We start from the raw sequence: 17027 nt of genomic DNA, 5'->3' as shown, positions 1-17027 counted from the left end.
AATATTCTTTATCAGTAGAATTCAAGGAAATTTCTTCTTAGGCAATTCTGTCTCAGTTCTTAATAGGCCTTATTTTGTTACTTTTTTCTAGTGTCTTTTGCTCTTTTTTTTTGATGCGTCTTAGGAATAATTTTCCATTTTTCTTTACTTTCTTTGTTCTGCTCCTGACTTTCATGCTGACAGTATCTTCTACCTCCTTCATCTCGTAGACCCCCATCTAAATTATTCATAGATAATCAGAAGTAGAAATGGACCTAATGTAGCCTACCACTGAGTTAGAATCATTTTTACAACATTCCGGACAAATGATCATCTGGGTCTCTATTTGAAGAGCCTTAGGATGGGAAAATTACAAACTTCAGGTACAATCCATTTTTACTACTGGGCAATTCTAATAGGAAGACACTCTCATTTGCCATCACTCCCAGCTCTGTTCTCAAACACCAAACAGAACAATCTATTCCATTGTCCATTTTGCAGACCTTCAAATACCTAGACATAGCTCCCATATTCTTAAATCTTTTTTACATATTAATTTCCCAGGTTTTTAGCATTGCACCTTCACAGACACATCATCATAGTTGCCCTTCTTTGAGTGTACATTCAGTTGTCAATCTACTCTGTAAAATTTAACTTTCAGAACTAAATAACAGTTGAGGTATTAGTTGAGAAGGGCCACATCCAGAATGGTTACAGTGAATGATGATTAGTTTTCCATTTGGAATATAATAGAAATCTTATAATTTTAAAGTGGTTTAGAGTTATATGAGCCATAAAGATAACTTGTTCTAATACTTATTTTAAATATGAAGTAACTGAAACCAAGAGATATTCCAGATGTATTCAAGACCACCACATATGATAGGTAGAAAAAACAAGGATTTCAAAATAGGTCCAACTACTTTAATTTAGTGCTTCTCTGAGAGATTTATCTTTCCTCTTCCATCCTCATCTCTCTTCACTCAGATGACTTCCACTACTTTTTTTTTCTTTGTCTGAATTGCATGAAGAAGTAGCCTTTCTCCTTGCTCAGGCAAAGCTCTCTATATGCACAAGTGAGTCCATTATTTCCTGGGTTCTTGAGCACATTTATCATAGTACAATTCCCACTGTCCCACTTATCTTCAATCAGTGCTTCCATGTTGACTATAAACACTCATATCTCATCAAAAATCCCTTGCCTGATTCATCCATTCCTGCTAGCTATCATCATATAACTCTCCACTCTAATGTGGGTAAATATGCGGAGAAAGCTATCTACAATTGGTGCCTCCATTTCCTTTTCTTTCCATATTTCCATACACTCTTCATAAATATCTTAAATTTGGCTTCTGATCTCATCATTCACCTGAAACTACTTTCTCCAAAGTAACCACATATCACTTAATTGACAAATCTAATGACTTTTCCCTCAGTCTTCATAGTCCTTGACCTTTCTGCAGCCTCTAATACTATTTATGATTCTCTTCTTCTTGACACTATACTCACTAGGTTTTCATGACTGATTTTATCTGGTTCTTTTCCTAACTATCTTACCATTACTTTCCAGTCTCCTTTGCTGTATTTTCATCCAGATCATATCTACTAGTTGTAGATGTCTTCCCAAGAATCTGTCCTAGACCATCTTCTCTTCTCCCTCTCTATCAGTTAACTTGATGTTCTCATCTCATTTGCATTCAATTATCATCTGCATAAAGATGATTATTATATCTACTTATGTAGCCCTAACTTTTCTCCTGGCCTTCTTCAGTTTTAAACATGTTGAGTTTGGCATCTATTCTTAAGTGTACAAAAGAAAATTGGAGATGCAAACCTGGAAGTCATCCTTCACCCACCATGTAGGTGCAAGAGATGGGGAGGGCTTAAGTGTAAGAATACAGGAAAGATATGAACCAGGCAAGTTTTCTTAAATGAGTAATGCAAAGAAATAGAAAAAAATACAATGGGAAGGACAAGAGATCTCTTCAAGAAAGGTCTCTTCGAAGGAAAGTTTCATGTAAAATGGGCATGATAAAATATAAAATTGTAGGGATTTAACAGAAGCATAAGAAATTAAGAAGAGGTAGCAAGAATACAAAAACCAACTATACAAGAAAGATCTTAACATCACCAATAACCACAGTGTTATGGTTGCTAATGAAGAGTCCGATATCCTGGTGAATGAAGTCAACTGAGTTGTAGGAAGGATTGCTAACAACAAGGCTACTGGAGATGATGGAATTACAGTTGAACTATTTAAAAATCTAAAGTCCAATACTGATTAAGTGCTGCACTCAATATGTCAGCAAATTTGGAAAATGTAACAGTAGCCACTGGATTTGAAAAGATCAGTTTGCATCCCAGTTCTAAAGAAGAGCAATGCAAAGAATGTTCAAATTACCAAACAATTATGATAATTTCACATGCCAGAAAGGTTATGCTTAAGATTATTCAAGCTAGGTTTCAGCAATATGTGAAAGAAGAATTACCAGAAGAGCAGGCTGGTATTGGGGAAACTAGATATCAAATTACCTATATTTACTCTATTATCTACTTCAGCTTCATTAAACTTCATTAAAGCCTTTGACTATTTGGATCACAATAATATGTGGCAAGTCCTTAAACATATGAGAGTACCAGATCATCTTATTTGTCTCCTGAGGAACTTGTATGTGGGTCAAGAAACAGCAGTTAGATGTGAACATGGTAAAACTGTTTGGTTTAAGATGAGAAAAAAAAATATGACAAGGGTATGTATTGTCACTTTGTTTATTTAATTTATATGCAGATTATAACATGTAAAATGCCCACCTGGATGAATGAAAAGCTGGAATCAAGGTAACTGGGAGAAATACCAATAATTTCAGATATTCAGATGATACTACTCCAACAAGAGAAAGTAAAGAGTAATTAAGAATCATCCTGATAATGGTGAAAGACGAGAGTATAAAAGCAGGCTTAAAGCTTAACATCAAAAATACTAAGATTTTGGCAGTTGGTCCCATAACTTCCTGGCAAATAGAGGGAGAAGAAAAGGAAGCACTGTCAGATTTTATATTCTTGGGTTCAAAGATCTCTTCAGATGATGACTGGAGCCATGAAATTAAAAGGTGCTCCTTAGAAAGAAAGCTATGACAAATCTGGACAACATACTAAAAGCAGAGACATTACCTTGCTGCCAAAGGTTCATGTATTCAAAACTATGTTCTTTTCAGTATGGCTCTGATGGTTGAAATATAAGGAAATCTGGGCATCAGTGCTTTAAAATTGTGGTGATAGAGAAGACTTGAGAATTTCTTGGACATCAAGGACACCAAATAAGTCAACACAAAGAAATTGATATAGGCTATTCACTGGAAGGTCAAATATGGAAGATGAAGTTTAAATATTTTGGTCGCATAATGATGAGATGGGACTCATTGGAAAGATCCGTGATTTTGGAAAAGATTGAGGGCAAAAGGAAACGGGGTCAGCAGAGGATGAAAATGATAGATAGTATTATGGAAACAATGAAAATGAACTTAAAATTCAAGAGATGGTGAACATGGGGGCAGCTATATGGTGCAGTGGATAAAGCACCAGCCCTGGATTCAGGAGGACTTGAGTTCAAATCCGGTCTTAGACACTTGACACTTACTAGCTGTGTGACCCTGGGCAAGTCACTTAACCCTCATTGTCCCGAGAGGGGCAAAAAAAGAGTACGGCCTAGTGTGCTAGGATTCATAGGTCACAGTCAAACATGACTGAAAGACTGAAAAGTAAAAACAAAACTTTGATTCCCAAGTTGGTATTCTTTCCACTTACTGTACCACAGTGTAGTACAATCCAAACTAATGTGTGTGTGTATATGTGTGCATGGATGGAGACAGAGACAGAGACAGAGACTGAATCAATGAGCAGAGCCTTGTTAGTCCATCTTTGCTTCTTGCTGTAAAACCAATCTGCCTCCTTTTTTTTATATATGCATATACTTACACGCATATCTGTATGGATATATAAATGTGTATTACATGTCTGTGCATGCACGCACACACACACACACACACACACACACACACACACACACACACACACACACACCAAGGGCTCCAGTTTGTTGGGTGACTCCTTTATAGAAGACTAAACCAATGGGAAGGTATAAAATTGAATGAGAAAACATAGAATGGTTGAGGCTACACAAGAGTAAGGAATACTTAAATTGATTAGATTAATCCATTGAAGCATAGGAGTATTCTCAGTCCCTCTCCTATAACAAGTTTCTAATAGTCAGGAAGCATATCCTTTATTACTCCCTAAAGCCACATGGTGTCCACCTTAGGAATAAAAAAAATGTTCTGAGCCTCCAAATAAATTAAACTCCTTGAGGTATGCTACTATGTTTTATTTATTTTGAAATTTTTTATAGCCTGCTGAACAGGGCTATTTACCTAGCTGGTGCTCAATAAATTTTTGTTAAGTAAATGAGGCAACCATTCTTTATGTGTGTATATTCTGTCTCCCTAACTGGGATCAAGTTCCTTGAGGGCATCATCAATATGCTATTCTTATCTGTATCTCTAAGAGAGTCTAGAATAACCTTGTATATGTTAAGCACTGAACCATAAGATGAATGATTTAACATTTTATAAGTTGTTGTCTTCATAAATTAAAATATAAACTATCTCATTGAAAGAACTCAAATGATAAAATAAGTTACTCCTGAACTAGTTTGATAATTAGTTTTGAAAATTCCAAATTGATCTGTGATACACATACACACATGTGTGTGTATACCTATATATTTATGCACATACACATACTACACACATATATTAGATAGTACAGTCTTTGTTTCTGAAAAATACCCTTATGCATACATAAGGTAAAAAAGAATCATTTGGGGAATTTTAAAATTGTAACAAGCTAAAACTTTTATCCTGATCTTTGGTTTTAGCATTTATAGGTTATGATTTTAAAAATAAATAACTTTTACAACAATCTCTCTTTCCCTTAAAAAATGAGGAAAACCAAATAAAGAATTCACAAATTGTCTCAGTTTTCTAAATCTCACTCTACAATTTTTTTTAAGGCAACTTGGTATGGTAGAGATTGTGCTGGACTTGGAATCAGAAGTATTGGTTCAATTCATTGCAACAAAGACCAATTCACAATTTTGATAAACTCCTGTTTCCTTACTGTTGCTTGCTAAGCAACTGTCCAATTTATACAGTATATTTAATTCTAGTGATTAAAAATGGCTATTCTAAATATTCTGTAATTTTTGATCTATCCAGTAACTCCACTGGTTTCTACACTTATATAAATTACTAGTTATGTTCATATTCGTTAGATTGCTCTAACTATTGCACTTGGAGTCTAAACATATGAAATATGTTTTGATTTATTGAAACTCCTATTTTATCTTCTGCATGTCTCATTAATGAAAGAAATAAGCAGCAATTAATTTTAGAACTCTATTAGTGATAAATAACTATAACCACCCCTCCCCCCAAAAAAAGCCTCCAACATTAAACTTTCTTTTTTCATTCTCCCAATTTGTGTCTGGTTAGTGTGTATTTTTTTTTTTTGGTGAGCTAATTGGGGTTAAGTGACTTGCCCATGGTCACACAGCTAGTAAGTGTCAAGTGTCTGAGGCCCGATTTGAACTCAGGTACTCCTGACTCCAGGGCCAGTGTTCTATCTACTGCATCACCTAGCTGCCCCTAGTGTGTATTTTTAAGCTTAAAGTATTTGTCACTGAGATATTAATCCCAGAACACAGTTGACACCTAATTCTTTGTTGTCATTCCATGTCAGTTTCTAATTATTCTATTTCCATTTGCAAGAAAACTCCTTTAACTTCTAAGAAATGTGTATTTTTGAGGTTTCACAAAATTATTTTATATGAACCCCATTAATCTTTTCAATTCCTCTTAAGCAATCCCTGCCAGGGTTTCTTACCTTGATTATTTACCCCCAATGATGCTAATGTATTTTAATTTCCTGGAATACAAAACTATCATTTTCCCCCTCAAATAGATTAAAATGAATCCAAATCATGATTGCAATAGATAGCTGAGCTCCCACCTATGAAGATATTTTTAGAAAATCTTAGGAAATATAGTAGAGAAAAGTTTTTGTTGTTTTTATTTCTGAGTATTGTTTCATAGGCTTATAAAGTGTGTTGAAAATCAAGTTACATCTTTAATATTTATATTTAAGGTATTTAGTTGGATTAATGTTTCAATGTTTAGATTCATGCATTATGGATTTGAGATATTATATGAACAGGTATTTTTTTTAATCACACCATGCCTGGTGATCAGACATGATCTACAAAATTGATAGCTAAGCTGAAAAACAAGATGACCTTTTATAATTCTATTTTCTTCCAGGAAGATGTTAACATATCCATAGTATTCATAAAGGCAATATGCAACGTTTATCCAGATGTTATACAATAAAATAGAAGGAAGAGAGATGAGTTTTCAATTATATTCCCACAGTGCACACCATTAAATGGACTAAAGGCTAGAAAACAGGCAGCAGGAACAGCAATATACTGACAAAATAGCTGAGCAAGTTTTCAATACACAGTACTGCACCTCCTACACTCATGCTAATTTCCTTTTCAAAGCTCAGAAAAAGTACATGCTCAGTGCTCTGTTACTGGATCTTCAGTTTGAATTTCAAGTTTTAAATAATGAGTACAAAGACATGGGAATTTCAGAAATGGGCCAGCCTATTTTCTTTCACAGAAGCTACTAAGTTTTTCAACCCCTCACTCCTACTAAATTGTGAAAAAGCAACACTTTCATTGTTTCATTCATATGTACTATACATATACTCACACTTCTGGTTTTGAATAACTTTATGCAATAATTAGTTTGCTATTCATACTATTGAATTTTGCAAAGAGAAAATAAAGCAATTAAAAAGAATCTGCTTTATTCATAATGTTATTAAATTATACAGGATAGAAGTTATGAGATGTTAAATTGCTTTCGAAAATTTAACATTTTATACCCATATTATAAATTATTTCGATGGGATATACATAAATAAAATGTCTTAATCAATGATACTTGTGTTTAAAAGTAAATACCACATGCCATCAATGTAGCTTTCCTGATTACTGAATAGTTCTTTCAGAAAAACCTCTTTATGATTTCACAGAGAGCCTCATGAAACTCATGAAGGATGCTAAAGTCCAATTTAATTTGCAAGTTTGTCCTTTCAAATTTGATTTTCTGTTGTATAGCAACACATCCATGGTATAATAGGCAGAAAAACAAAGACAAATGACAGTCCATTTATTATCAAAATACTTGGGTGATACCTATGTGACTCTGGGAAATGTGGAGCTGAGCTTTCCTTATTTGTAGAATGAAGAGTTTAAACTAGATAACCATTATTTCCTCCTCTCTCTAAATCACATGAAAAAGTATGTTTTGTGGGGTTATTATTGTAATCTACATAATGGTATCCATATTGGAAAGAAAATTAAAAAATAACCTACTGGGTTACAATGTACACAATGAGAATTGTGATAGAAATCAGGAATAGAACAAACAATATACATATATATGTGTGTATGTATGTGTGTGTGTGTGTGTGTGTGTATATATATATATATATATATATATATATATATATGGAAAAGAAAGGAGGCATAGAAGGTGAGTCAATATGCTAAGAAATTAGAGAAGAAGAAAAAGAGAGTGGAGACAAACAAAATATCTTTGCATTAACCTAATACATTTGTCTCTAGATATATACAAAGGGCATTTTAAAAGTAAAAAGAAATTCAAGGCACTATCTAGGAAAAATGAAAACTAAAACTATTATTAAAGGATAGAAATATTTAAATTATAATGTTTGAACTATATTGAACAGCTTATATTTATTCATATAGTGCCTTATACATTTTCTCATTTGATTTTCCTGACAATCCTGTAAAATTGATGGTAGAAGTATCATTTCCCTCCCTTTGCAGCTAAGGAAAGAAGCTCATAAATGTTAAACCATTTGGCCAAGATCAAAGAATTAGGGTGAGAGCTGGGATTCAAAGTTTGGTGTGACAGATTGCAGTACTTTTTTTTGGTTCTATTTTCTTCCTGCTACAAACCCTTGTCACAGTTCTCAATCAATTTTCCTTAATGAAATACTTTTTACTTCTATTATGTTTTAGTTTTCACTATGAGAAAATTATGAGGCTTCCTTTCAAGATCCTATTGTGAAATATCCTTTCTGTTGAATTATCCCACCCTCAAAGAACATATCACTCTGCCTTACATGTAGTAAACATTGGATAAGTGATTGATGACATGAATAGACCAGAATTTTGCAGATAGGATGAAAATACAATACCTACTTAAATAAAATGATCAGCAAAAACAGAAAGGAGAAAAACTATAATTTTATAGTATTTAAACAAATATTTAACAAGATCTGAAAATGGGGTTTTGATGGACATATAAAGAATATGAATTTTCTAAATCTGTATTATTCACTGTATAATACTCTACATTAATATAAATATTATTTTGTCATTATTAATTTAAAACATGTATAGTTTCTTAAAAGTTTGTTCAATTGCTATCTCTAACAGGTTACATTAATGGACTTATGTCCAGTGAAACCTGTTCACTCAGTCCAGATAAGATGAAAACAAATTTACATATACATTTAAGAGTTTGGTTTTCTATTTTTCAAGTATTATCTATCTCTCACTGAGCACAATTTAAGTCTCTCAAGAATGAAACTTCTGGATAAAATGGAGAAATTTTATTAACTTTTTCACTCATCAATTTCTGACTGGTATAAACAAAAACAATTCAGAATCATCTATATATGTCCTGTGACTGGGCATCCTACATTTGTATATAATGGGGAAATTATACTTACCAAAGAATTTATTGAAAGAAAAGAATAAGATCTTATGATCTGCTTAGTTGAAATTCCAAATTGTATGGACACATTGTTGTTGAAAACCATGTCCACACTGGCTAAGTAATAACTTCATAAAGAATTCAAAACAAGACACTAAAAGTGCCTAGATTCATAAGCCAGAAACTAGTTTATTAAATTTATTAAAATATCACCTGAAGTTTCCTCTAACTACTTATGTCACCTCCCCAAGGAAGAAGCTGCCAAATAGAAAATCCCTATCACCAAATCTAAACAGCATTTCTTTATTATTCCCTGTATGTTACAGTCAGTTAATCCTTATTTCTACTTCTCTATCTAACTTACTTTAAAACTGCACAATATGCTTCAATCTATACAACCATTCATCAGGACCTTAGGGCCTAGATAACAAGGGTATCTTGCCATTTGACTCAAAAAGTACATTACAATTTTAAGCATCCTATTAGCCCCCAAACAATAAAAAACCATCAAGAGTGCAGGACTTCCCCCCACTTTTGTATTTGTATCCCCAGCACAGTGCCTAGAATAGCATAACTGCTTAAGAAATGCTTGCTGATTGTTTTATGATGTGCAAAAATCAGCTTCTATGAAATATATTAGTTTGATTTATTTATTATATTTGCCTTTTACTTATGCCTTTTCTGAATAGAATAGAATAACTAAAGAGTGAGTGATCCCACATTATGTGTTACAAAATGATCAACATTACCAAATAGGAATGAATGTCTGAATAATCTGGGTATCACCTTAGTTAAGTCCTTAAAATGTATTCTGTTCTCCATTGTTAGACCTATTTGTCAGGAACATTTCAATATTATCATAAGAACTTAAGATTAGAATTAACATATTCTAGTTTTTCAAGGAAATTTTAGTTTCATTAAAATATTTGACAATTTTATTATTTTGTTGAATTTCACATATTCAAAAGGAAAATGATGGGAAAGAATTCTTTTCAAGCTCTAAATTCTATGAGATTTAAAGTAGACTGCTTGGTGTAGTAGAAAGAGCATTGTGCCTGGTGTCAGGAAGACCTGAGTTCAAATTTGGCCTCACATACTTACTATCTATGTCACACTGAGAAAGTCACTTAACCCTATTTGTTTTAATTTCCTCATCTGTAAATTGAGCTGCAGAAGGAAATAGCAAAGTTCTCCAGTATATTTGCCAAGAAAATCCCCAAGGTGGAAATGGCAAAGCACTACAGTATCTTTGCCAAGAATACCCAAAAAGGAGTCATGAAGAATGAGACATAACTGAGACAATAACTACATAGGCAGACAAACAAGAAAACACTCATCTGATTTTGACCAAATTCTAGCCAATGTTAAAAAAACAATGATAATCTCATTTGTCTGCGACTTAATGGAAAAAGGTACAAGGAGTTTGTCCTCATGATTATGAGATAGAAATGAGGTTTAGGAATAACATGAATAGCACGTGAAGTCATCACATATGAGTGCTGAAGAATAGTGACAGCAAAAAGGCAATGGTAAGGGATGATAGTAATCTTGAGGAGAGTGATAGCAGACAAAGAGTAATGAATGTTAAGCTAGAAAAAAACAAACAACAACAACAATACATTACCTTAGTTTCACACTTAGTTCATAGTTACATTAGTCATTGGATTGATGGAAATTTAAACTTTTTTTATACTGTCTACTTTAGCAGGTAATACTGTGTAAGGCAAAGAACAGGAAATTTAGAAATGATTTTCAGTCCAAGGGTTGCCACTTATAAAGCTGTGCAATCTTAGTTAAATTACTTAATCTCTTCATCTCAGTTTCCTCATTCATTAGCAAGAGTTAATAAAGCTTACATTATGGCACAGGGATATATGAGATATGATGTGTAGATCGAATAGGAATTGGGCCTATTTATTATTTTACTGGGAGGGTCAACTCCCCGGAGAGGAGATTTCCTCTACCAAAGTGGGGCTACACTTTCATTGTAACTTATAGCCTTAGAGAGTAACCTAGAACAGAAACCTTAAGTGATTTTTCCAGAGTCTCACTGCTAATATACACCATGGGCAGGAGTTGAACCCTATATTCACTATGCCATACTGCTACATAAAATGTTACTATATAATTGTAGTAGTAAGCTTTTTAGAATCTAGAATGTTGGGTTTTTTTTTCCCTGCAGAATACTGGAAAATAAGAATTTCTCTCATTTTATTCTTAAGATACCCAAATCTGATGAACATTGTTCTACTCACAGATCCTGATTTAATTAATATAGATGTTTTACAATAGAAAAAATACAGTATTAATCCTCATCTACAACAATGACCTCCTTCACAGTAAACAGTTCAGTGTAATAGCCTCTTCAAAATCCTTTTAATGCTGAAGCAAATTACAACATTCAATTTCACAATAAGGCTGGCCTATTTTAATCTAGATATTTGCATTAATGTGCCTTCTTGTTTATATGTTTTTATCAGTGTAGGTAAAATGAATTCCTTCCTCCATTGAAGGCCCAAATGCATATGACTTAAAAGGCTAAGGAGATGGGTGAGTCAGCTACCTAACCAGATTCATTGGCAGAATCTGATGAGTCCCTAAGTTCTCACTGTCCGGAAGTTTATCACTATGTCCATTATATTCTCCTACTTCTATACTAGTCTACATGTGACTTTCAAATCATGAGTGTGTTCTTAAATGGTTCACATACATATGGAAGATAAGATATCTTAGAATCACCTTGCTTTATGACTTCCAACAACTTGTCCTTAAAATCCTAGCCGAACAAGTGATCACAAGACTATATCTTGTATAAAACATTATCCATTCTTGTTAACTTATAAGATTTTCAATGCTCTCATTAGAAATGTAATTTCCTTTTTATAGCTTCTTAAGAAAATTTTTCCATTTCTCTCCATTCTACCAGAGAAAAAGCACAACCCTATACATTAGATACCTGAGGAGATGTTTATGGCTGTTTGTTCCAATTTAAGTCATGGATCCTGCTAGATGAGTAACCTGCTTAATCAACTACCCAATCAATTGGTTTGATTTTAGTCACCAATTAGTTCATAAGAACACATTCAGTGAAGGGTCAGTTTGGCACTTTATCCCAATCCACAGTGAACCAACTTATTATTTCAACAAATAAATTGATAATAAAAAAAACTGGTAATAATAACAAAACAACTCTAGGTAGGGTGTCAACCCAGCTGGTTAATTCAGTGAAAAAAAGTGTAAATTATATACTTTGTAATACACACACATACAAATACACATATATATGGAAAAAATGATATGCTCTATTGCTTTTTTCAATTGAATATTTTATTGTGTAGACACAGCCTTTGTGTAGATACAAAATGAAATTTTTTCAAGACTCTAATCTAAAATAGTAATAGCAAATAGTCACAAGGCACCTCTCAATTATTGTTAAGTTATGTTTATGAATTGACACAGTTAGATAAATGGTTTTATATCCAAGTGTCCAGGGTAGGAGTTGGCGTTTTTTAAGGACCTGGATGAGCCTGGCTTCTTGGAGGAGGCAAACATTAATAACACCTAAATTAAGAATCCATGTCTAAATGGAATGCCAAGTAATGAAATAAGGTGCTGATGCAATACAAGCCATGTAATTACTCTCTTAATTAAATGAGATTTGAAAAATTATTGTACTGTTATAACAGAATGCCATATTGATTCATATTGTGTTTATAGAAAGCTGTTCAACACTCAATTAAGAGACAGGAGTCCAAGATTCTTACTATGGGCAAGTATAATACTTAGCATTGTGAAGATTTCCTTGGAAACTACTACACCATTAAAAACAATGAAGTTGTTCATGCTTTTGTCAATATTATTTCAGTCACTGAACTACAGGAGGAAAAGATTTGATTCATTGACTTATGGAGTAAAGATTTTAAGATACTTAGGTAAAAGAAAAATACAATTTATGTATTTTGCGTATGTGTGTATTTGTCAAGAAAACATATTTAAATCAAAAGGAAGTATTATTTTATTAAAAGTCTATCATGAGAGTTGTAAACTATTTTTCACACCTCTAACTTCAGTAGTTCATAAAACAACAAATTACTAGTAGTATGAAAATCATGTCCTTGAAATCCAACATTAATTATATCATGGAATGGGAAAGGTTTTTTATTGTGATGTTGTTTTCATTTAATGATCTTGCACTCTAATGGTGACATCAGACTTTAATAAATTCTTATGTTCTTGTATCTTTTTTTCCAAAAATAGATTAAGCAATTGAGCTTCAATTCTCATATACAAAGTGAAGTGATTTATGAAACAACAAGGTTTGAAGCTCTGTAATGGAAGTGCAGGTAAGTGACAAGAGTTTGGAATTTTTTTCTGAGCTACTATGGTGCTTGAAAGTAGTTTCCATTTATATCACTTGAAATCTTTGCAATCCATGCGTGACTTCAGGCTATAGAAAACTATTTTATAATTATGATTTCATATAAAATGAATAAGTAAAGTGTTTTTAGTAATAGCCTACTTTGGAGGAAGTTCTTTCAACCATTTTCCCCCAATTAAGTTTTGAATAATATTTAAATGTATTGGTTTTACTACATATAGTTTGCATACAGTATAAATTGCATGTTGTAGGTGGTTGATGTTTGATAAAGTCAATCGTAGCTTTATTATGATAAAACTCTTAAGTTTTTTCACTTGAAAAAATGGATGGCCATCTTAGTCTGATGTCAAAATTTTCTTTGTACTTAATTTATGAAATAATTAAAGCAGCAGGCAAAAAAAATCATAAAGGTCCAAATAGAAGCTGAAAGCTGGAAGGGAGTTTAGGAATCACGTTTTCCAATTCCCTTCCTAGTACAAGAATCTATTCAATTGCAGCCTGTCTTCAACCAAATCTCTAGTCAACATACTAAATATCTTATAAGTAATATTTTAATATGATAGAATAATATGACTAATGGAATAGGTAAATTGTATAACAAAGCCTATAAAACACTCTTAAATTTAAATATTTTATTTTATATATAACTATGAATTTCCTGTATGATAGCTTGATACTTAAACTTTAACCTATTTTACAAAGACAGATTCTATCCAAATATTGCCTTGTAGGAGGGGAAAAACAAAGTTCATGTATGTACTATAAGTTGATGTAAGAAGTCCTCCTTGCATGAAAGCTTTGAACATAATTATAATCAGTATATTCTTTCTTTCTCATTAGAGAGAGACCAAAAAAGTGGACTGGAAAGTTGCATATAATTACTAACTTTTATCTTCAAAGAGGGTGGCAGTATTATATACAAAAGTTCATCACTGAAGAATATTTGAGAATGAATGGAGGTGGGGCTTCTTAGCAATGTACTTGAGAGTAAGGCACTGAACTTAACATCCATGTTTAAATAGATAAAATTGACACATATTTTAAATATACATTACATTGCATTTTAATTGATTCTGACTTAGAAAATTAATGTGGGCTGTTGTAATAAAATTTAACTTCTTCAAAAATAATGAGATTAACTATAGAATAATGATTCCCTCAAGATTCAAAACAAAATTAAACCTGTTGTGGGGGAAAGTGGGAGAAGAAATGTTAAAAAAACAAAACTACCCAACTTTCTCCCATGTAAAAATAGAGCACAGAAATATTAGTTATAATAGACCACCATATTATTGTAGTATCTGTTCCTGCCCTCCACCCACCCACCCACACACACCTATCCTCCAAATAAGTTAAGACCAGGAAATACTACCTTTGTAACAAATTTCAATTGACTTTCATTTTTAACTTGATTATTTTTAAGAATAGTTTAGCTCTTTGAGTTACCTGAAACATACCTTCTCCCCATTAAATAAAATTATGAAAATATTCCCTTAAATAATAACAGATAAGTGACAGCTTTTACAAAATATTTATGTGACATAAGAAAAGATAGAAAGCCCATGCTTTTGCATTGTTCTTCAAAATGCATAATTAGAAATCCCTCAATGAAGCTGTTCCTAAGATTTCACTTCATTTAGGTATTGGCATAGAGGAAAAGGTCAAAATTCACATCTCTCAGTCCTGATGACTATCACTTTCCAAACATTATTCCATATCAAAACTTACTTGCCACTTTGAAATACCATTTACCATACTAAATAAGAAAAAAAAATACATAAAGACAGAGTTGCTTCTGCTTTATGAACCACAGGAAAGGAGAAATCCCTTATTTCCTTCACCCAAAAAGTGACCCATATAGAAGAAAAAGTCAGAAGTTATATAGATTCGTGTTTATATGTTCGAATCAACCTTTCAAATTACTTAGTAAAGGACTTTTAGATAGCCGATTTCTTTTAAAAAGGCAAGCCTGGCTGAGTGGATAACTATGTTCTTGACAGGAAAGGAAAAATCTCACGTACGTGTACACACACACACACACACACACACACACACACCTCCCTAAAGTAAGCAAGTCCAGAATTCTCGTTCATAAGGAGGAAAAAACAGACACACACAGATGGCCAGAATCAGAAGTCTTCATTAAGTATAAGTGACAGAGCAGTGATCTGTGCTCAGAGCAGATCTATACTGTTCTATGGGGCTTAGGGAGAGCAATCCGGAAGACAGAGGTAGTGAATGTCCTGCTGACCCTCACAGATTAATGTCCAAGGGCATTTGGAAGTAAGGAAGGAAGCAAGCGCTGTTTCCCCAGGGATTTCAAGGTATCAGCCTAGGCTCAGGAGGTGTTGTCCAGCAGTGCGCTCTGCTGGCAATCCAGATCCACTGAACCCCCGCCGAGTAAGAGCCAAGGAGCTGATACTAGGACAAAGTTGTAGTCAGAAGCGAAATCCACTCACTGGTCCCAACACCAGCCCGCCTCCTTCCCATTCCCTCCCTCCTCTCCGCCCCATCTCTTACCTTGGTTGTTGGAGACGTGACTGCAGTCAGCGGGTAAAGCTGTCAACAGAGGGAAGAACAGGCCAAATTGCAAAAGAAAACCTCGGACCTCGCAGCCCCCCATAATTGCCCCCAGTCCCCTTCCACACTCTCTGGAGAGATAGGGCAGCCCAGTACTGCGTCCTGTGTCGTGGTGGTTTTCGTTTTCCTCCTTCTCCTCTTCCTCTTCCACCCGGTCCGTTGGGGGTAACGGGGGGCGCTTTCCGCGCGAGGCCCCGGGGGCAGGGCACGAGGGTCCAGGCTGCCCAAGTGCAGGTGAAGCTGCTGCTGCTGAGGATGCTGCCTCCGCCGCCCAGGAGCTGCTGGTGGCAGGAGGAGGGCGGTATTGCATCCACCCCTGTGTCCCACTCACGGGAGGAATATTCACCCGGCCCGGGAGAGCGCGCGCGCAGGAGCGAGCTTAGGGCTGTGGTTTGGGGGAGGGGAGGAAAGACAGGGGTAGGGTGGGGTGAGGAGAAAGAAGGGGGTGGGGAAGGAGGTAGCGTTTCACACTTGGAGGAGGGAGGTCCAGAGAGCAGACTCCTCTGGACGGCGCGTTCCTCTTCACATAGAACCGGACACTTGTGCAGTCAAATCCAAGGTGCTGTGAGGAGGCTGCAGGAAGTTTCCTTGAGCTGGTCTGGGAAAAGAGAAAGAGGGAGAAGGACGAGGGGCAAAGCTCTGTGCGTCCGGGGCGTTGAAGGAAGAGACGATGCTGTTGCTTCCTCAGTCCCCAGCTTTCACCACCAACACCTCCAACTGGGGATCAGCAGCTTCTGCACCGGCTCCTAAGCAGCTGTGGCCGTTTTATAATGATGACTGAAAATGCACTGAGTCCAAAAAGCACTTTTCCCTCCCCATTCCGCAGAAACAACCGCAGATTATTAAGATGTATTGCTATTGCGATTGTTCAGTGAAGGTGGGAGTGAGGGAGAGTTTCATGTGCTTTTCTTTCTTTCTTTTAATTCCCTATATATTCGTCTTTAGTGGCTAGTGAGAGCAGCAAGCAGAGCATGTTCCTTTAATTTCATGTTGATCCCTCTAGCAGCGAATGCTGAAACGTTGGACAGCTCACCCCAGCTCCCTAAATGAGTAAAACTTGCAAAGCAAAATAGCAAGCTTCTCTCTCTCTTCTCCCACTGTGCTCCTTACCTGCAGCAAAAGTCCTGGGGAAAGTCACGGAAACGATTAAAAAAAAATTTTTTAAGTGGGGGCGGGGTGTGAAAATAAAATCAGGAGAACCTGCTGTTTGTGGGTTGACT

General features: G+C 34.8%; 1 protein-coding gene across 7 annotated transcripts in view; it reads right to left on the bottom strand.

Annotated features, from left to right (window-relative positions):
• EPHA6 (EPH receptor A6) overlaps positions 1–16127 on the bottom strand; it is a 1203504-nt gene extending 1187377 nt beyond the window's left edge. For 6 of the 7 annotated variants that reach the window (XM_043994222.1, XM_043994223.1, XM_043994227.1 and 3 more), the window contains exon 1: positions 15748–16127. In XM_043994222.1, the coding sequence (XP_043850157.1) occupies positions 15748–16117 (370 nt within the window). In that variant the 5' untranslated portion in view covers positions 16118–16127. The remainder of the gene's footprint in view (positions 1–15747) is intronic. The other variant, XM_043994224.1, reaches the window with a different exon arrangement.
• Between the last annotated feature and the right edge of the window lie 900 nt (positions 16128–17027).

The sequence above is a fragment of the Dromiciops gliroides genome, chromosome 3 (assembly GCF_019393635.1).
Source record: "Dromiciops gliroides isolate mDroGli1 chromosome 3, mDroGli1.pri, whole genome shotgun sequence".
Classification (NCBI taxonomy): domain Eukaryota; kingdom Metazoa; phylum Chordata; class Mammalia; order Microbiotheria; family Microbiotheriidae; genus Dromiciops; species Dromiciops gliroides.
This window is presented reverse-complemented; position numbering and strand designations above follow the sequence as displayed.